Source organism: Cervus elaphus, chromosome 13 (genome assembly GCF_910594005.1).
Source record: "Cervus elaphus chromosome 13, mCerEla1.1, whole genome shotgun sequence".
NCBI classification, from domain to species: Eukaryota; Metazoa; Chordata; class Mammalia; order Artiodactyla; family Cervidae; genus Cervus; species Cervus elaphus.
In genome coordinates this window covers 63,201,353-63,223,904 of record NC_057827.1, presented here as the reverse complement: position 1 = coordinate 63,223,904, position 22,552 = coordinate 63,201,353, and the positions used below count along the sequence as shown (strand labels likewise).

Genomic DNA, 22,552 nt, shown 5'->3' with positions numbered 1-22,552 from the left:
CAGATCTCTGAAACACAAACATCTTTTACTTAACAGATAAGTGACTTCTACTGAAAAGCACAAATCAATAAGGTTATGATAACCAGAAGTGTCATGCCAAAATACAAAAGGCAGATTTCGGACACATACTTTCTGACTTCTTGGGGTCCTTGATTTAACTACAGTTCGTCAGGGGGAGAAAAATGATATATTAAACATACACACTGAATATAAGACACACTTCAAAGTAAAAAGCACTTTAATATGAAAATACATGTAACTTAAGTCAGAGGACTATAAACACACACACGTCAACAGTAAAAGATGATAGCAACAATGAGTATCTCTGGCTAGTGGGATTAGAAGTAATTTTTTGTTTATGGAGTTCAAACTGTTCTACAACAAAGATAAAAAATGTATTAATTTTTAAAAAAATCATCAAGTAATACAACTCAGTGCCTATTCCTAGTTATTTGTACGAGCCTCTCTGAAAAGCAAGAAATTGCCAAAGCTCTATCTGCAGTTTATGATTTTAACACGGTACATTTAATAGTATAAATTATCCTGTTAAAATAAAACCAAAAATAATTTCCTAAAAACTTAATGACCATATGTAAATCCAAATGTTGGTCCTGCCTCTTAAAGCACTCAAAAACAGTTACTCATTGCAGGAAAAGCAAAAGCTAAAAAACTATGAATAGTGCTATGGGATAAAAGTTTATTTTAAATTGACTTAAAGTTTCTGTTTCTGCAATCAGCACTACTATAACATCAAAATGATTTCTTCATTTTTTTCAGAACACTTTTAGTTTGTGTTCACTCACCTACAGAAACATTTTAATGGAAGTAATTTGCATTATTAAAAATAAAAACCCGTACCCCATATGTATGTGCGTGCCTGTGTGTGTGTGTACAACGCATGTACACCCACTCCAATTCCCAAATGACAAGATAACCTAATCTTTGAGTGAATGCCTCAGAGATATCACTTGTGTACATAAATCAATACTGACCAAATGGGGAAGATGAGATTTAATCATACTATCACCATACAAAGAAATACCAACCAGACACTTAGTATTTGTAATATAATCTGGATAAATGGTCACAAAATTGAAAGTACCCCAAAAAAGCAGGTCACAAAAGAGTAGGTATCATTAAAAACCTCTTAAAAAAATACACATTATCTGTGGTTACATACATGCACTAAGAGTCTGTATAGATATACACTAAAATGTTGAGACAGGTGAAATCGGCACTGAAATTATGGTTAAACTCTATTTGATACAATTTTTGGACTACATAAATTTCTGATCACTAATGATACATTACATTATCTAGTAATGATACATTTCTAGAAGACTTTATCTAGATATTACCTTAAGTAACAGAATAAAAAATTAATTTACTTTAATTACAATCTAGTTGTTCCAAATGTAACACTGCCATGTAAACAGGAGTTTTACAAGTCTTTAATCTGAACTAAAGGTTTTAATTCAGTTTTTAATCTGAATTAAAGGTTCAGGAAAACCTAATTACTTCCTTTATAAATATTTCTATTTCACTAAAATGGCTAAGCATGGAAGAACATAATCTAATTATGCACATTCACTTCTAAAAACACATAAAATGTTTATATATTTTTGTATGCAGTAAAGACACACGTAAGTACAGTTGCTTAAACTCATTAACAATATAACACCAAGGTACAATCAGAAAACAAACTTTTATTTTAAAAATAAAATAATTTAATGATAAATTTTATGTTAACTTTATGACAAAAAATAATAAGCTCAATAATAGGAAATATATTTTGCCACTTTCTAGATTAATTTGATAATTCATGAGAAGTGAGTAACAAATAAGTGTGTATAAAGGCTTTAATGTAATGCTATTTTTAAAAATGAAATATACTTTTATGCATTTTACACCTAAAAAAATAGTACCTCTATGTTATGAATGATGATGATGGTGGTGATAATAGAAACAAATCTGAGCTTTCAGTGTGTGCCAGGCTCTAGTTTTACAGGTACAGGTACATTTTATCCTCACAAAATGCATAATAAGGTAGGTAAAATTACCACGATTTTAAGGCAAATCAACACATGATATTTACAATACAACTTGCCCAAGTCTCACAGCTAGGAGGCAGTGGAACCTGAACTTGAACTGTGTGTTAACTTCATTCCTTTCTTCCCAATCCCAGGCCCAGACAATAAACCATCATCCAGAATGCAACAGTCCTTATCCTCTAACACATACTTTTATTTCATATTCTATCTTAAAAAATATATTGCAAACCTATGTATATATATGAATATGAATATCATTGATACTTTAAGTATCAATGATATTCATCTGTACTTTTAACCCAACATATGTATTTCAAGCTCATGTATTTTCACTGCTATATTTCATTTTAAGAATAAGACACTTTGGAAATCACTTAAAGTAAAAATGTAACTGTTATTCTGCACTAAAATTTTAATAAGTACACTATAGTAAGTCCAAATCAGAAAAACATGGCTAACAAAAATTATCCAACATTAAGTATCAACAACAGAAGAACATACTACAAAACATTAGATCTGGTTACCACTGCCAGTCATCTTATACCCAATAACTTCTAATTTTTAAATAATATACATGTGTAATTCTTATGAAAATAAAATCATTTTCTTTTAAAAAGTCATGTAATTCACTTGAACTACATATTATGTAATTTAACTTTCTTTACTTTTCAAAGGAAAGTACATACTAATGTGTGATGTTAAGTTGATAAGGAGATTTCTGAAAAGAGAACGCAAATATATATATAAAATAATGCTGTGAAGCACTTCAACTAATCTGAAGTCTGAAGGAAGTGTGTGCAAGAAACTGATTGGGAGCAAAGTTTCATGCAACGGAATTTCCCCACAGAAGAGATTTTCAAAGTGCTGTGATCTATTTCAAATACAACTCGTCAACTGAGCCTAAATTCTGAAATACTGATAGGCTGGATACATAAAACATGGATTAGTAATGCCTTTTAAGTACTTTCTAAAGTTACCTTTTTCTTTTTCTGAAGCACATGACTAGGTAGTAGCTGATGGAGTTGCTTTCTTTTTACATGCATTGCAGCAATTTTCATGTCCACCTCAAACATCTTGCTGTTTATTGCTTGCCTATAAACTATACAAATTAGGAAATTGTTACGAGCAAAAGAAACATGCTAAAAATGGCAGTTAAACTCATTCAGGAGAAGCTAAAGTAGGAACCCGTTCTTCATCAATATATTGCCTATCAATAAAATTATCTAGTCAAAATGTCATCTTTGATCTGACTTAATTCACTGCCTGAGCGCAAACTCTAATAAATGTCTTTTACCACAAGGTATACATAATAAAAACAGAATATATTAATTCTTGCAGTGTAATAACTTAAGAGTAATAAGAAAGTTAACTCCTCAATGAGTGACAGAATTGGAGAAAAGGGGTTTCTTAAATTCATATTTAAATTCTTAAATTCATATTTATGCTAGCAATGTAATTTAAAATTCTAGACCAAGTATGTAACAACTGCAATAAAACAATCGTCAGAAGGTCCCCAAATGGAAAGTATCACATGTTCTTGACATGGGGAATATAGCAGGAAATAAGAGAGCAAAAGAACCTCAAATTTCACATTCTAGTGGAGAAACAAAGAGAAAAAAACATAATGTATATTTCATATCAGATGGGTGATAAGTGCTATGGAGGAAAAAACTGAGTAGGGGAAGAAGACAGGAAGCTCAGCATAGAAACAGATTACAAGTGAGTGGAGACTCGCATGAAAGTTGGTAAATAAGCTCAGTGTACCTTGTGGGATCCTTTCTAGGAAGAGCAAACACCAAGAACAAAAGGTCCTGGGCATGCCTGGGATGTTTGAGGAATGACAAAAAGGCCATGGGGAGAAGGGAAAGTAGAAGATCCATAATGCCTTATCTGTAATCCTAAAATCCCCAACGACAAATTCTGATCTGAACTATTTGTAGCTATACTGTATGTAAATACTGTATAGAAATATTACTTAGATTATAGAATGTTGCTCCCCACTGGAAATATTATTACTTTATTACTTTCTTGACTTCAAGACACAAGGATAAAGGATTCTGAACTTATTACAAGTTCTATATACATATATAAAGAAATTATATATATATATGTACACAATTACAAAGAAATGAGGTCAGAGTCATAGTGAGAAGACTAGGTCAATAAAGGCTTGCAAACCACAGTAAAGACACGGATTGATTCAGAGTATGGGTATTCTTTTAGCAGGTGAGACATGATTTAGCTTAGTATCATTCTGGATGCTGACTGAGAACAGCTGAAGGGCAGAGTAAGAAAAGTACAACAGTGGCAGTAATCCAAAAGACCAGTGATAAAAGGCTTGGACTAGGGTAAAAGCAGTAGATACAGCAAATAGTAGCAAGAATCTCAATGTACTCTGAAAACAGGGACAAATTTTTTTTTTTTAATAGATTAATACCAAGTTTGGGGAAAAGAGGATTCAAAGACTGCAAGATTTCTAACTTGAGCAACTCTAAGTTCACAGCTGCCAGATCTCAGTTCTCACCTGAGATTAAAAAGATTTAATGCTAAAGAAGAGGGACAAGAATTGGAGTTTTTAACATGTTACATTTGTTCTGTTAGAAAATCCCACAAAGTATTCCATTAAAATGTTTCAAGATTAAAAAAAAATGTTTCAAGATATAGGACAACTAAATATTTCTTTCTCCAAATATCTTTAATATGCTATAAAATCTTGATGGCTCATAAGTACAAACCATGATAAGCAGTTCAACGAGGTAGAATGCTCAAAACAAATTTTCTAGTCCAAGTATCTCTACATGATGTTACTTCTGTAGAGCCTTAGCTTCTGCCAACCACCGCTAGCAGCAAGGTGTTAGTTAAACCACACTACCTGGTATCTCAGGTCAATCCAAAATGTCTACCTCATACTGTATTCCCTATTCATGAATTAGAGGAGGAAATGGCAGCCCACTCCAGTCTTCTTGCCTGGAGAATCCTCATGGGCAGAGGAGCCTGGAGAGCTACAGTCCATGGGGTCGCAGACTTGGACACAACTGAGCGACTAAGCACACTCATGAGTTAAGACTTGAGTCTGTCACTGACAGCGAGGATAAATAACCTCATTTCACCAAAGTTTAGCTTCAAAATTTTCTAATGTTCAAGACTATTAAGGCAAGCAGACACAGACTCAGTCTTTTAAGAGAATCAAATAGCCAGGCTATTTCTAATTTCATAAAGTAATCACAGGCAACTTAAAGTGGTTCAACTGTTTAATTTTAGGTCTACCACAAAAGAAAAAAATTATTTAATGTTAGACATTACTGAAACTAATACCTAATCCAAAAATACTAAGGTTATTTTGATGTTCACTGTAAAATATTCCCCAGTAATTTTAAGTTATTACAAATTCTACTATGGTATACATTGAAGACAATTCAAATATGCAAATACATGTTTTGATTATCCAAGGAGAAATATACCTGTATCTGTGAAAGACTGAATATCATAGGTGAGATCAACACTGAGATTTTCAGAGTTTTCTGTTTTTTTAAACACTAACCCAATCACCCACATCGTGCGAAACTCTTCCCTGTAAAATAAAAAGAGTATTAAAATAATTTATCAGGATTTCATGAAATTCATAAAGTTCATGAAGTTCATAAATGCACTTCACAACCTATGTACATGGAAAAAGTCAGAATACAAATACACAAGCAAGTTATAAACCAAATTCCATCAAAACTCAAATTCCTCCTCTACATCTGTCCTCTATATTTCTACTGCTTTATAAAAAACTAGAGTCCTATGACAAATATCCTCTTCATTATCTATGTATTAATATCCAGTGTTTTTAATGATCAAAAGTACCAAAGGCACTTCAAAGAAAGTTATGTAAATTAATGACATTTTAGAAAAATCTGAAACAAAACTAGTCAGATATAAAAATTTAACTAGACCTTAATATATATTCCTTAAACTTTTAAAACTCAACTGAAAAGGTAGCATGAAGTCTGGCCACAGCATAACAAGAATAATGGGTGATTCAGCTACTTTTGAACATTTAATGATCCATCTATTGAATAAATCAGTCTTTTAATGATTTAAGATTGCAGCAACAAAAAAAAATTTATAAAAAACTCAAATGGCAACTCTTAATGAATGCAAAAGACATTAATCTGTAAAAACAGTAACAGCTACTCTATTACACCACCAACTTAAGTGATCTATTTACCAATATTTTTCAGTCTTTAATACTGCATCTTGAAAAAAAAAAAGCTCACTATTAAAACTCCCCTCGCCCACCAAATAAAGTGGTTATAGGCAAAGCAGAATTTCATATACTTAATAAAACAGCAACAATCAAATTGAAAATTGACCTATAAAAGATCCTTAAAATAGTGAGGCAGCTTTTAGTAACTTATGTTACTAAATGTCCCAGAATCCACCACAAAGCAAATTTTTGCAAGATCAAAGCATTTTCTCCTTGTAAAAAAAATTAAAAAGCAAAGACTGATGTTTGATATAGCAGCTATTCTAAAAACCACTCTGCAAAAAGGGGAGAAGGTATATTGCTAAAGTGAAGAACTGGAACTCATATTAGTTAACAGGCATTTCATCATTACAACTTATTTCAGGGGTGATTTTTCTCAAAAAAAAAAAAAAAAAAAGTCTTTCTCTTCAGTGCTTCTTATCAGCAAACCCTAAACCACAGATCTCAAATTGGTCTGATCCTGATGTAATCAAAAGAATAGTGACTTGAGTTATTAAAAATTGCCTATAAAACTTCCATGAGCAAAAGCTGAAGAGGATGGAGAATCCAGATTTTAGAGGATTGCTTACTTGTCGGGATTTTCTTTGGGTGCTGGAAATGACTGGGGATTCACATGAGCCAGTGTAATAAACTCATTCTTCTCCAAACTTCCAACCAGGATTCGGATTTTTGATTCCACCAAGCCCACCCTGAACAAATGTCACTCATTATTAATGAAAATTATTTTTTAATTAAAAAATAAAACAGAATGCACAAAATCAAGTAAGTTTGTATAAAGCTATAATACGAAGATAACTTAAATAAACAAGGGCAGTTCAATTGTCTCAATTGCCATAGATAAAACTAAAACCTTATGTTCTAGCTCAAAAATGATGAATTAAAAACCACAGGGAGAAGCAAATCAAGTCACATTTCAAACTAGGAAGATTGCAAAAGACATCCCCAGAAATATTTACAGACAAAAAATCAGTAAACTAAAAGAAAACACTTTAAATACAGTTAAGAAATAATACATGGATCTCTATAAGACAAACAAAAATAAGTTGTATATGGATCTCCAAATTTCTATACTTCCATTAAAACTTCCATTTAAGTAGTAAAGCTGCATTTATGAACAAAATCAAACTTGATGTTTTAAGGACTTCCGTCTCCTACTGTGTTCTGAGGCTATCTGATTCGTTTTGAAGTATTGTTTTTTGTTTTGTAAAGTCTAATCTTATACTCACCATTCTAGGCGTTGTTTTTCAGTTGGTGCACTTGCTAGAAGTACAATATAATGCCTTTGAAGATAAAGACAACATGCTATTTATTTCATTTAAGTGCTTTGTGCTGGATATTAACACCATAATGCAATAAGCTTGGTGACAGTTATAGATCAATTTAGCAAGAGAGAACTGCAGTTTCAGTTTGCACATACAATCATAAACACTAAATTCCATAAGTTTAGTGACTACTGGGCAAGTTAAATTCTTCTATAAAATTACCCCCAAAGCAGCTTAATTCAAAAACGTTGACTAAACATCACTGATAATTTGGTTCAATGATTCTAGTGGAGTGCTTTATCTTTAAAGAGCCACCTCACTAAAATATAACCCATTAAAGCAAAATTGCTTCGATGGAAATAAAACACCAAGGCTTTAGCCACAAAAGGAGGAGCACTAAATATACACACATTACATCAGTAATTTCAAAAATAGTATCCAATACATTATGCTTTTTAATTCAAATTAAAAGGTAGCAAAAATTAAACTGAATACTTAAGTCAGGCCTCATGACTTTTTTCAAACAACACTAGGAATTTCTATAACAAAGAAGCAGACATCATTAACATGAGAGCAATAGAGTAATGTGATTTCTATGTGGAATTCAATTCCATTCAAATTAGAACAAAATCAAGTTTTCATTTCAGAAAATACCATCATGACCAAGTATCTATTTTTAAATGTTTTTCAAACAAACTATTTACAACTAAAGTATAACTCAACTTCTTCAGACTGAAAAAAAAATTCAATCCAATATACTTTCCTACAAAATCCATTTTAGAGGTGACAGAAGTCAAACTTCTCACCAGAAACGTTACCTCAAAAAGCAAACTGACATCCTTACTGAATCCAGATACTAGTTGGAAAAGTCAGAGTATGACCACAATTTTAAATAAACTTCATGTATAAGCTTAAGGTTAACAGAGGTAATACACACAAATATGAAAACATGTAGACAGAAAAGTAAATATGCAGTCCAACTCCATAGACCAATACTTCCTTTCCTTCACCAGTTTAATTTGTTCAGCAATTATTTAGAGCAAACCAAATATACGGAACACATACAGATAGCCCAAACAAATAGAAGTCAAAATTCACATAAAAGCACCAAAAGCTCATGCATTTTACATATACAGAAAACTCTTAGGGCCCTAAATGCTCTTGTAAGTCAAACAAAACTCTAATAATCTCAGTAACCTGAGTTCCAGTTTCCTGTGAGTTTGAAAATGGACAACAAACTATAAGGGGGTGGGGGGTGGGGGGCCCGAGGGTTGAGAGGCAGGGGTATGGAGAAAAAAGGAAAGTATAACAACTTGTAACAGAAGACAAAGTATAAAAAGCAGGCATGCACACAAACACTCAAGACAAAGTCGTCTGGGTTCACCTATTAGGACAAAACTCGAAATCTCCAAATCACTCTAGCACCACACTTGTGAAATAGATGCTCTTAATGACCATCTGAGCCTTTAACAAAAGCTTAAATGACACACAGTGTTCTCTACTTATGGCAAAATATAAAGTTCACTTGAACATAATCTTGTTGGCAATTCAAAGTTTAAGGTTCTAAAGCTTAGAGAGTTCAACTTTAGCTCTTACTGAAATCCAATGGGCCAGGGCAGGGGAGGGGTCTACTCTGCACATTGCTTACAATAAAGACATCTGTTTAAATATAGTTGAAAGTGTTAAACAACCAACAAGTATGTATGCTGAAGTTAAATGTTCTTGACTCAGCCACATTTAAGCAAATATGAAGTGGGAGATACAAAACACAGTAATTATGTTTAATAGAAATAACCTGCCATTAATAAGTTTCCTATCAGAGCACAGAGACTAAAAATAGGTCTAAATTTAGACTATACTTAATTTTGTTGCTGCTTCAAAAACTACTATCCTCTATTTCACAATGTCATGATTATGCTTCAGGTACTCAAACGGCTTCACAAGACTTTGAAGCCAAAGCAATAATGATTAACTTTTCCCAAAATTAAAAGATTATCAGTTTTCAGTTAAAAAAAAATAACTATAAAAACCTACCACAAATGAAGTAAAACCCCTTTAAAAATGCTTAATTTAGTTGCTCTTATTACCTCACAACTATTCATCCCCCAAAAAGCATTTTTTTAGGTAGGTTTCCTGGCCATTTCATCACATGAACATTTTCCCTGGGTAGGTAACAACTCAAGACATTATACCGAAAATCTAATTTATCTCTTTGGCAAAAATCCTTTCAATTCCATCTTTAAGTGACTCAGGTTCAAGAAATTAGAGTTCATTGTTCTTAAAGCTTTTAACACATTCTGAGGCTAAATTATTCTATACATACAGACTCCTTGAAATGATAAATTATTAGTCTTATTCCTGAGAACATTTAGTTTTTTTCCCCTAGTACCTTTCCTTCCTTGTTTCCTAAGGAAACTGAACATCTGAAGTCTTCACACTTCCTATGTCAACGGTGATTTACTTTACTGCTGGTTATTTATGTCGGTTTGAGTATCTTTAACAGTAGAACATGAAAAGTATTTTCTTAAGACTGTAAAATTCCACAAGGCAATGTTATCCCTTTTCCGCAAGCTTTCTAAGACAACTGAAATTTCCTTCGTGGTTTCCTCCCTTCCAAGAAAGGCAGGTAGGTAGACCACAGATGACTTAAAATCCTATACATAACAAACATAACACTTTCAGGATATACTTGAATAAGCTTAACCAAAAAACTAAGCATTTCAATTCAGCTGAACAGCTAATCTTTGGGGTATTTCATACAATACAGTAAAAGAAAAATTCAAACCTGGGGATACTCAAAGTCTAATGATAATAATTATGAATTTTTTAAGAGGAAAAATTTTTGAGAAAAGTTAAGACATAAGTGAATTTGGTATAGGTAAAATCAGCTGCATGTCATGTTTTCAAATCTTTTTTCCCAAGACTCACAGCTGAAATTACCTGATATAATTTCCTCTATCTGTTGCTACATCCTCATTTCTATGTTTCAAGTTGTTTTTAATAACCTAAAGTAATTTGTTTCAAGAGAATTCAGTAAAGATAATCAGCCAACAGAAGACCTTACATGTACTATTTTGCACAGGTTTTGAAGGATAACCTAAAAGTTTTAAAAGAAAGATTAAACAAGCATCGAAACACACACACACACACACAATCCTTCAAAGTACTAGTAATACAAATTTAAATAGATGACAATATCAAGATTTGTTCAGCTTTAACACTAATCTTTCTTAAAAGTGAAAAAAGAGAAAGAAACCACTTAAGCAGGTACTTAGAAGAACTTCATTCTACCCACTTCTCATTCCTACAAGAAAATGGGACAGAAAGAATCTATCTAGCTTCATCTCGGATTCTCAGGGATTAAGAGATGCTGACACTTCTACAAGATCAGTTTCTTTATTCTCTTTACAAGTAATCATGTGCTCTCTCATGCTAGTTTTTAAAGTATCAAAATATGTTTATGAGTTTAAATGTTCAAAGGTACTTCCTCAACAGTGGTTAAAATAAAAAAACGATGCAAACTTGTCTGCCAAATGGAAAAGCACAATTTATGGGGAATAGTAAACAAGAACATTCAATGTTATGCTATTTAAATTTTTTACTGACAATGCAGTGCTCCCAGAACACAACAATTAAGCTGGCTCCATTATTGCTTTTTCATGCAAAAGATACAGAAACAAAACACAGAGACATCATGAAGGTCATCATTCTTGTTTTTAATTGGGGAAATAGCATAAAGCAATCTTGCTTAGATTATTACAAAACACAATCCAACATAAGATCAAGTGGTCAGGAAAGTTTCAAGCATTAAAGAAAAAAAATTTTTTAAGTGGGACTTTGGCAAGTTTTCAGCTCAGGGCAAATAAAAGTGCAAGTCCATTTTTTTTAAAAAGTAAGATTTATTATAACTTACAGTTTTCATCAAAACCAACACAATCAGGCTATTAACCTACACTGAGGTATTAAGTCATTATATTAAAACCATTAGTAAAAAATATGACACCCACTGAGATTCCATGAAAATATTTGTAGAAATACTTGAGGGGCTTTATGAACAGTAGGGGGAAATGGTGGGCCAATCATGTGTTGTAACTACTGAAAACATTTTGCTGACTACCTATATTGACATTTTATTAGTTCTGCCTGTGTTATAGAGATCTTAAGAATAAATAAGTTTCCAGAACTGGATGAAAATAATTACTTAGAAGAGAATATTAGCTACAGATTTTAACAGTTCACTCCTTTGCCAAGGTATACAGATTTAGAGTTTTGGTGATGACTAGCAAACCTTCAGAACTGATGTTGCTTCAAATGCAGAAATTGGGTTACATCAGGCAGCAAAACTGTAGGGACTACACTGTACCTTGACAAAAAAACAATGTTTTCTAAAACAATATGCCCTTTGTGACAAGAGGAAAACTTGTATAGATGTTTAAAGGAAAATTCAAACTACATTAGTCTAGCAAGAAGAGATGTCACATATGCTACCATTAAAACCAATACTTAAAAGAGAGCAACATGTCCGACATGCCTTAAAATACATACTTGTACTTTTGAAAGAAGTTTGGAGCTTCAAAAAGTTTGGACCACTCTGCCTTACTCAGCAAAATTTCATCTGTGATAGCAAGACCTAAATTAAAAACATATTAAAATATTTGCATGCTTCAGTCTAAGAATCTAGAATTTTAAAGATCTTTTAAATATATCACATGCATTCATTATAATCCTAAAATCATAATTTTAACACAGAAATTTTAGTCTATGACTCTACAGCATAAAGATTCTTACATATGTACACTATTTTACACAAAAGAAAAAAAAGCTGGAGAATTTGAGGTCCATGTTTCTGGAAAATTGCCATTACTTTAAAATGCCATGCTCACAGAGTGCCTCTCTCCTAAAACTGAAGCACTTCAGTTACCCAAGGAAAAAACAATTTTCCATAAACTTTCCTGCCCTTCTAAAAAAATTTCCTGTAAAAGGACAGTAACATCTTTCCATGAAGAGCCCCTTTAGACTACAAAAACAACTTTAGAAATTGGAGTTTGAAGTTGGTAGTCAAATAGCTGATTCTACTTTCTTGACTTTCGTCAAATTAAATAGTCCAGTTCAAGCTACTTCCCTCAAAGACCATTTACCATAGCTACTCCTTCAAATTAGCAATACTCATAGGATTCAGAAGTTTAGTTATTCCAAAACAGTGTGCAGTGTGGCCAAAATCCTACTCAAAGCTTTCTCCAAATATACAGCCTGCTAAAAGCCTCTCATGTCAATCGATGGAGAGAAACTATGGTATTATTTAAAATTTCACATGGCAATAGAAGGGCACTAAACCACAGAGGCCCAGCTAAGGACACAGCTTTAAGTTTTAAATCTTCCGATATATAATCAAGAGTAAACTGCTTACAAGAAATTAAACTGAGTTTTTCAAGTTAATTCTCAAATATAATCTGTAATTAATAACACCAGAATCCACTTTGGTGAATGCTTTCTTCCATTTAATTGAATACCCCATTACTGGGTGTACAATGGTATGTAAATCCTTCCTGTATAAAGGAGAGCATAAGGATAAACACTTACCTTGTTTAAACTCCTCAACCATGACCATCCGTGTTGAAACGGACACATTGTACGTGGAGTTCTGTTGTGGGTATGCTGGTGTAATTATAGGCATAAGATGGTACCTATCACTGGGGTTTACCTACATACAACAACAGCCAATCAGTTTCTTCAAGTACATAGTCAACAGATACTTGGACTTTTTACCCCTTGTTAAACTGAACCAATGATTAAATTTTATTTCATTCATAGCTGGAGTTGAGAAAGAAAAACCATGTAAAGAGACTTTTTTTTAAGGAATTCTTTACAGAAACTGTGATTTGGTCTTAACTAATGGGTTGTTTCAATCATTTGGGCATGACTACTTTGGTGACCTTACTAGAAACAGTGAGCCTGTTGAGCAAAATAAAGGTTCTAACTGGCACCTCCTGATGTTTAGTTTTTCTTTTGTCAACAACAGAAACAGGGATGCACACACAATTACATTTTTGAGAAATGTCACATTACAACATGTTCTGTGTAAAATGAATTTTAAACAAGCTGGAAACTTAGTTTTTAATATACCCTTAACTTATCAGTAGAAGCTTATTAACACAGGGTACAACTACATTATCCATGTCGGTATCATTTTAAAAGATAACAAAACAATTTAATAACTATTAATCTTAATCCATATAACTAATGATAAAAGTGGCATTTTTTAACAGAAAAAGTTGTAAATTCATATCCTTCCCAAATTAAATGTCTTGAGGTTTGGAAAACCTGAAAGTACACAACTTGATGTCATTAACAAGGCTCAAAACTGAAAATATTTTTGATACTGTAATGAAAAAATAAAACAGTGTAAATAGAATTTTATAAACCTAGAAAGCCTTACAAACCTAAATTTCTTTTATCCATTAATAAAGTGCATGTTGTTAACATTTAAACTGAGTTAGCAGTGAAGGTCATAACTTCCAAAAAAGCAGAATGGAGGCTCCTCTTCAGCCCAACCATGCTTTTGTAATCTGAATTCGCCAAACCAATTTTTACAATTACATCATAGTAATTGAAGTGATATTGCTTAGAAGTTATCTGTCATGATTAAACATTAAGCAACAGTTTTCCTACAATAACCCAATTTTAACAGAATATTTAGATCGAACAAAAAAAAATACAGGGATTTTTAGTATCCTTTTTATTATTATTTTTTTAAGCACAAATGCCCACACAACTTTGGCTTACAAGGTAGTTCTATATATAAATTGTTAGTGACCTTGATATTATAAACTACATACAATTAAATGTGGTTCCAGGGTACATAATTACGCTTCTCACACCAGAGGACAATTCTAGTTGAGATTAAAAAGAAAGTGTGATACGAACATGTCCACTCATACGTGACAGAACGGGAAGTCTCCCTCAGCTTATGCAGATGACTTCTACTCGTTATTGCACAGTGCGAATTTGTAGGGGAAAAAATAATACACTAACCCTTGGGTCCCATACAGGCAAATTAAGATTGCATTCTTCAGGCTGTTTCAATAGGACTGGATTTGGCCATTCCCTGTTTAAAAAGATTGTAGCACTTGATAAGACTATTGGATATTACCATCTATACGTATTTTGCTAAACATACAGCATTTGTGAATGTGATTCTTCTTCATTCATTTTGCACTCTTGGTATATATAACTTTTTACTCCTCTGTTGACGTTAAGACTATTTGGATTAATTTTTCTCTATGAAATTAACTCCAACCACCTGGTAGCTTTCTTAGTCTAACATCTTCTCTACCTCTCAAAGAACTGATAAAGCACTATTCAAATTAAAAAGTACTACCCCAAGACAATCTGATGTGTTCATCTCAAAGCTGAACAGGATAAAATCTCCCATGAACAGACAAAAATCCTGTCTTTATGCTAGCTCCAAAGACAACCCAAGATGAAAAGCTGATTCATTATAGGCAAAGAAGTATGAATAATTATAATCTCTATCTCATGACTTAAAGGTTATTAACATGAATGAGTAATGATGTGAACACACTGTTTTAAAGACGTGTCCTGTGAGTTATCTACTTCAGTCTTTACACAAGAGATTAAAAACTGGAAAACCGTTGGCACCTTAAGTATCAAGATTGTTGCTGTTGCTCATTGACTAAGTTGTGCTGACTCCTTCCGAACCCATGGACTGCACCACACAGTATCAAGATTAGCTTCTTAAAAATATTACTTGCTATGTACGTGCAGCATTAAGAGAAATTCTGACATTTTTCTCACCAATTTTGGTTATATATAATTAAGTGCTATTAAATCCATAAATTACAGGGTGTGTTCTGAAAAGTGTGGCAAAGCTCTAATTATAAATTGTCTCTGATAACTCTTAATTTTTATAAAACAACTAAAACACTATTTTAGAGGGAGAAGGTAGAGAGCTTGACACAAGTAGGGAAGACAAAGCTTTCAGATCAATTTGATTAAAAACCAAGAACTCTAACCTTTTGGGTCAAAGCAACTAATAAGAAACAGCAATGTTTTACCTTACTTAAATAACGGTTGACAAATGTGACCAAGCTTAAATGAGGAAGAGCTTTAAAAAAAAACCTTTCCTGGGTTAATAATTAATTTCAAAGGGATAATCAATTGCTTTTCAAGCACTTATAGTTATCCTTAAAAGCTATATAAACATTTATATCTTTAATATTCTACCAAAGATGAATGGGCAGCTGAAAGCAAAACAAACAACCACGAGAAACTAAAGGTCTACAGATTTAGAATTCAAAGAGTAAAAGAGGTGGTAAGTTTTATCCAAAGTAACTAATATCCCAACCTATCAACTCACTGGATTTTAGCAAACATTACAGCTAAAATTCAGAGTTTATTTGGAGAGGAGGTTTACTCATGGAAGTACAAACAGCACCTGCCTCACTACCCGGGGAATGCTGGCAAAAGGAAGAGAATTAGGCTTGTCACTTTATATACAACATGATCTCCCCAAGGCTATCTACACTGCTGCATCGTGAACTTAAATTTGAATCTGAGACCAGCTGCAGAAATGTCATAAAAATAAGACTAAACTTCAGTGTCTACAATCAATTTTATTTTAATATAATCTAAACACATACCATTTAGAAAATACCAAGAAAAATTTATGTACAAGAGTTGATGCTATTGCATTTGGATAAAGCTGGCAAGTTCTTGCTACTAGCATAGCCCAGGAAACACCACCGAGGAAACCTAATATATTGGAATAGATGTTGTGGCCTGTTGATAGGGAAAAGCAAAAAGGAAAAGTTAGTGTTGAACAAAAACTTAAACATGTTTAATAAGCTAGCCAACAAATTCTGAACTCACGTTTGGCCCACAGTTTGATAGCTCTCAGGGTTAACCTGAAGTTGTCAATGTTTGGTACTAGATGTAAAATTTCATCGGTTACCCTGCAACCTGATCAACAGGAGTAAAAAGAAAAAAAAAAAATTAAATCATCAAAGGTTTAATGAGAGTATTTCTTTTAAATTTTCTGAGACTAATGTCAAATTAAATAAAAATCTGCTTGGTAAAACCAGTAATGTTAATAAAGAGGCACCACAAGCACTACCCTAAACCAAAGAATCTGAACTGTACTCTGCTTCATCTCAAACTTTCAACCCAGAATTAAAATGTCTTCCAGTTCAGACACACTGCATAGAGCATGGTCCACTGAAGTTTCTAAGAACTGTTCTTTAAGAGCACTGTAACAAGCAATGGTAAAGTAAGTGTTCAAATGTAGCGATAGATGAAAATGTTACCAAGGTTATGGGGATCAAAATTTAAACAGTCACACAGTGAGACCTAAACCACCAGCAAGAGTACAAATGTCAGACAGTATTTAAAAGTTCCAGAGAGCAAAGAAATAACAGTGCAAGACACCGATGAATACAACAAATTACTAAATATCTCACTGCAGTCTAACTATTAAGTAAAAAAGCTCATTTTATATGACTACAGATAAATAATAGGGCTATTAAAAGCTTCATTGCAAAACCCGAGTTAAAAGCCATTTCATATTTGACCAAAACTGCTATTATGTAAAAGGTAATATGCTTTTACATACCGTTAAGACTTCTTATACATCTTATATCTAAATTTTTAAGCAGACTGTCATCTCTTAAGTCCAAGTCTTCTGGAATAGTCTGCAGTGCTAATCTTGCAAACAAAATATCAATCTAAAACAAAAGCAAAGTTTAACACTCTGTATCTGTCAAACTGTTTTTTGAACTTCTTATTTTATACAGGAATATAGTTGATTGACAATGTTGTATTAGTTTCAGCTGTATAGCAAAGTGATTCAGTTACACATATGCATGTTTTCCAGACATGTTCTTTTCCAAACTAGTTTTAAGTCATTTCTTTTAAAAAAGAAAATACTTAAAAAAAAAAAAAAAAAAGAAAGAAAATACTTAATATTCCTTAAAACCAGAATCTTTTCATCAGCTGTTAACATGACAATTCCAAAAATTCAAACAAAATTCTTACCATAGGTATTTTAATCAGATCTTAAAACATGGTAATACTAAACAGAACTTTTATAAATAGTTACCCGTCATTTTAACCATACTTACTAACTTTAATTCACTACCTTTGCTAAATGCATACATACTGGATTAATTAGTTAACTGTTTAAGTTTCCATCCATTAATACATGAACTGTGTATTGATTATGTGCTGAAAGGTTCCCAAATATAAGGCTAATATGATGATATGTGACCCAAATAAACATGTCAGTAAAAAGGAAGCTTCTTGCATTTATGAACTTATGTATTTATACTATCACAGTCTATTTCTCCAACTTAGTTTTAACTAACAGAAACAAAAACTGGCTAAACAAAAACTGGCTACTGACAAAATTGCTTTTTTTCTCCTTTTTTCAAGTAAAGGTGGAAGCAAAAGAAAACTCAGCACAGATTTGGTAATTATTCCTGAGGGCATGATTTCATGGTTCCAAACTTCGCTGCTAGAGAAGTCTTTTTATAAAATCACTTTAAAAAGGTATACTTTAAGAGCTTACTGTGAAAAATCATTTAAACATGCACCTACCTATAAGATCAGGAAAAAACTACACAAATTAAGTTTTTGGTATAGTCTAAATTTTCCAATAATACAGATACCAAAATCTAGTATCTCCCCCAATTTAGACAGAAATAATAAAGACTACAGACTTCCCTGGTGGCTCAGACTGTAAAGCGTCTGCCTACAATGCGAGAGAGCTGGGTTCGATCCCTGGGTCAGGAAGATCCCCTAGATGGAGGAGCGTGGTGGGCTACAGTCCATGGGGTCACAAAGAGTCAGACACGACTGAGCGACTTCACTTTCACTTTCAATAAAGACTACATGCTCAAAGGAGGGAAAAATGTAAACTCAAAAAGCAACTCAGTGGTAACACACACATTAAATATTTCAACTAACCATTTGACTTTTTTCTCCATTCTGAAAAGTTTACACACACAATGAGGGGGTCTCCACCAAAAAAAAAAACAAAAAAAATCTTGGGAAAACAAGGCATCACCCACGTTATAGGTTGTTTTGCATATTTAATAAACTGACAGTAAGTATGGCTCAGCTGGTAAAGAATCCACCTGCAATGCGGGATTCCTGGGTTGGGAAGATCCCCTGGAGAAGGGAAAGGCTACCCACTCCAGTATTCTGGCCTGAAGAATTCCATGGACTGTACAGTCCATGGGGTTGCAAAGAGTCGGACATGACTGAGTGACTTTCACTTCAGTAAATCAAAACTGCCTGAACTTGATAATCCTTTACCAAATTTAACATTTTGTGTCAACTTATTAGTCATATATATTAGGTACCTTATGCAGCAATTACAGAAACCACTTTTTGCACAAAACTTCACAACTGTAATTACTATCAGTGATGTTCCAGCACCATTATGTATGCGGAAGTGACAATACTCAAGTTGCCTCGCTGTCAGCTTTGCTGCAACTACTGTCATTACACATGCTGAAAACCGCAAAGAAAACTGCCCCTCAGCTCAAGAGCCTAAGCTCGAGTATCCTTCCCTATCAGAAAACATTTCAGCACACGTAACACCAGATCACAATTTTCTCTCAACTTCTTACATATTTCACTTAAATGAAAGTCAAGGAAAAGTGCTGTTTGCAAAAATACATTGTTATATTGCATTCAGTTCAGTTGCTCAGTCATGTCTCTTTGTGACCCCATGGACTGCCTTAGTGAGACTAAAAGTACATAGAATCTGCATACGGAAAATCTATCAAGGAAACTCTTCTGTAGCAGCATTTCAAAGTCAGTACATTTTTATCTGTATTTTAACTTCTAGTTTCACAAGTCTCTTTTTTTAAAAAAGACTAAAAATGTTACAAAAGAACAGGTTACCATTTCCATTAAAAAAAATTCTTATTAATATCACACCATCTCACCAATTACAAAACTCTGAAATAAATCAAGTTTTTAACCTGCAGCTATCAAAATTACAATAGTAAGAACTGTCTATTTGAACCTTACCTCTATCCCATCAAAACACAGTTTGATAACTGGTACAAATGCCTCTTCAACAGCCTGTGAGAAAATTAAGTAAGTTTAGTGTCTCTGAAACTATACACTAGAATTATGCTAGTTTTAGTACACTTAAATAAATGCAATACTTAAAACTGTTTAAATACAATTTACTACGATGCCTGACACAAACTAGTTTCTCAGTAAATACTTTAAGACACTAGAATCCTAAATCAGACAAGCCTCGGTTCAAACCGTTGATCTCTGCTACTATGATATATGATGATGGCCAAGTTGCTTAGTATTTATTTTGTTTGCCTCATTTCCTACTCTGTACATGGGATTACAGATTTATGACTTTTAGACTGCTGTAAAGAATAAAATACAAGCATGTATTATCTTAAGCTTAAAAGGGCCTGGCAAACTACAAGAGTTCAAAAAAGTTGATGGCTACACCATTTAAAACTCAATCAACTGACTAAACTGACTTTTTAAACTCCTCCCCTTTCACCCAGAACATTTACGTACTCTTAAATCTTTTACTTCTTCCTGTAATTTCAACTTATCATAGAACGAGGTGAAAAAATCACTCCGATCAACATGTCTTGGTGCAACACACAACGCATCAATATCAGCACCTAGAAAAAAAGTGAGCCCGTCAGCTACTAGTCAGTGCTGCAAGGAGACTAGTGTGCGCCTCATCACGGCAGGGTCTGGCAGTGATGAGCCTCTAACACTGGGCCCCTTCCCTTAAAAACAAAAAGGAAAGCTACCAGTCAGTACAATAAAACATGACCCTAACTGATGGGATATATTTTTTCCTAAAGCAACTTCTATTTGCAGTGGCCCAGGTCAACTGGGAGTCAAAGTAACCTGACTCAGATGGGAACTTTTATGGTAAGAGAAGGAATTAGTCAAGAATACACCCAACATTCTGGAGTCACTAGTCACAACCACGTGCAGCAGGGAGACAAAAAGCATGCAGTTACTCTATACGTTATGACTGCTGCTTCCTGGCTCCTACCTGCACCTAAATGGGACCTGTGCACTTCAAGAAGCACCAACAGCAAGAATCCAAAGAGGCAGATCATGGTAAGATAGTTGCTATTAATTTAGGACTTGACAGAAGGCCAACATCGAGTACATAAGGAGAACACAAAAAAAGGTGATCAAAATCAGTAACTGGGATCATAACAAGAAGAGATCAATATGAAATCAGGTCAACATAGTCATTTTCCTGAAAGACTCAATCAATCCCTGAGGCACTAATTCTGAAGGCAGGACATCATGAAGAAAAGAAGGTAAAGTTCACAGGACACACCCAAAGCAAATGCACTGCTTCCGGCACAGAGTAGCGGGAGATGGGGAGAAGGAATAACGCCACAACGCAGAGAATACTAGACTGGCAGGTAACTTTTTCCAAAAGTCTTAACTGAATTTGTTACAATACTATTTCTATTTTACGCTTTGGTCTTTTTGGCCAGGATGCAGGTGAGATCTTCGCTCCCGCATCCCCTGCACTGGAAAGCCAAGTCTTAAAACACTGGACCACCAGGGACTGTCCCCTGACAGATAGTTTTAACAGGCTAGTGGTTAATGGTTGAAATCTACAGCCTCAGTCTGCCAGAGTTAGAATCCTAGCTCTTCCAGGAGATGGCTGGAAGCAACTAATCAAGTTGTACTGTCTCTTTAAGTCTCCGACTGCTATTTGTTACATAAGAATATTGAAGAATAAATAAGATCATGCAGACCAAAAGCTTACTAACTATGTTTAGTTAAAAAAAAAAAAAAAAAAGAGCTCAATAATGTTCTCCCCACAGGGGGAAAAACCTACAAATGTAACCAAGAAAATATTATTAGTGATTGATACTGACTGAAGATACACATTTTTTTGGTTTTTTCCTTAACTATATTTCATGACTTTGTAACACAAAGGAAAAGGAAATCCACAGATTCTCCCGCCTGCCCCAAACTTTAATTCATTTTTGTTCTGATTTCCAAACTGATATTCTTCAGGTAGACCAAATAATATACAGAGCAGCACTGCCCAAAATCACTCCCCAATGGCAAAAATTGTACTTTATGTGCACTTTCCAATATGACAGCCACTAATCACATGTGGTTATTCAACCGGGAAAATATGGCTAATTCTACTAAGAAACAGAAATTTATTTTACTCAATACTACATTAAAGAGTACAGGTATAGAAGGCATCACTTTATTTCATTCTTCTTATCACATTTAGGCTTCCTGAAGTACTTCCCTGCAAACTGAAGTTGCGTAATACACCATAAGTAACTGAGATAGATGTGCTGTTATAATTTTTAAAAAATTTAAAAAGCATTCTTTCTCAAGATAATTAAAACAGTATTTACCTTTTGTATGTACTCCTAATCTATAAGATCCAAATGTAAAAATTTTCCCACCAACATTTTCAATTACAGATTGTGGAAGATTCTGTTGAAGCAAACAAAAAATTAGTCATTTTGCAGTGGAGCACAAAGGTAACTATTTCCAGTAACACTGTACATTAGACAAAAAAACAAAACACTTTCCATGCAAATTTATATACACGGTAAACAAACTATAATCTCTACAAAATACCAGGCCTTCACAGATCAACCTAACTTGAAATTTAAGCAATTTTCAACTTTTAATCAGTGGTAATATTTTGCCACATTTTTGGAAACTGCTATAAAGACGACAGTGGTCGAGATCATATGATTCCACAGAAGCAATGTTAGAATCACATATTTCAATCATGACAAGGTGCTGCATAAACCATGAACCTGAGACTATAACAAAAACATATTCTGACTGCTTAGAAGAGATTGTACTCAATGATTGTATCAAATGTCTCACAGTGAAAGTCAAAGTGTTTGTTAGTCACTCAGTCGTGTCCGACTCTGCCACTCCATGGACTGTAATTATAGACCACCAGG

At 33.5% G+C, this 22,552-nt stretch overlaps 1 protein-coding gene across 6 annotated transcripts in view; it reads right to left on the bottom strand.

Annotated features, from left to right (window-relative positions):
• PAPOLA (poly(A) polymerase alpha) overlaps nt 1–22,552 on the bottom strand; it is a 52,588-nt gene that overhangs the window by 12,717 nt on the left and 17,319 nt on the right. For all 6 annotated transcript variants that reach the window (XM_043922698.1, XM_043922700.1, XM_043922703.1 and 3 more), the window contains exons 4-16: nt 21,986–22,067; nt 20,139–20,248; nt 19,620–19,673; nt 17,194–17,305; nt 16,455–16,544; nt 16,226–16,364; nt 14,598–14,670; nt 13,146–13,266; nt 12,111–12,195; nt 7,530–7,583; nt 6,873–6,992; nt 5,513–5,622; nt 3,029–3,150 (exon numbers count right to left, since the gene is read on the bottom strand). In XM_043922698.1, the coding sequence (XP_043778633.1) occupies nt 3,029–3,150; nt 5,513–5,622; nt 6,873–6,992; nt 7,530–7,583; nt 12,111–12,195; nt 13,146–13,266; nt 14,598–14,670; nt 16,226–16,364; nt 16,455–16,544; nt 17,194–17,305; nt 19,620–19,673; nt 20,139–20,248; nt 21,986–22,067 (1,272 nt within the window). The remainder of the gene's footprint in view (nt 1–3,028; nt 3,151–5,512; nt 5,623–6,872; nt 6,993–7,529; nt 7,584–12,110; nt 12,196–13,145; nt 13,267–14,597; nt 14,671–16,225; nt 16,365–16,454; nt 16,545–17,193; nt 17,306–19,619; nt 19,674–20,138; nt 20,249–21,985; nt 22,068–22,552) is intronic.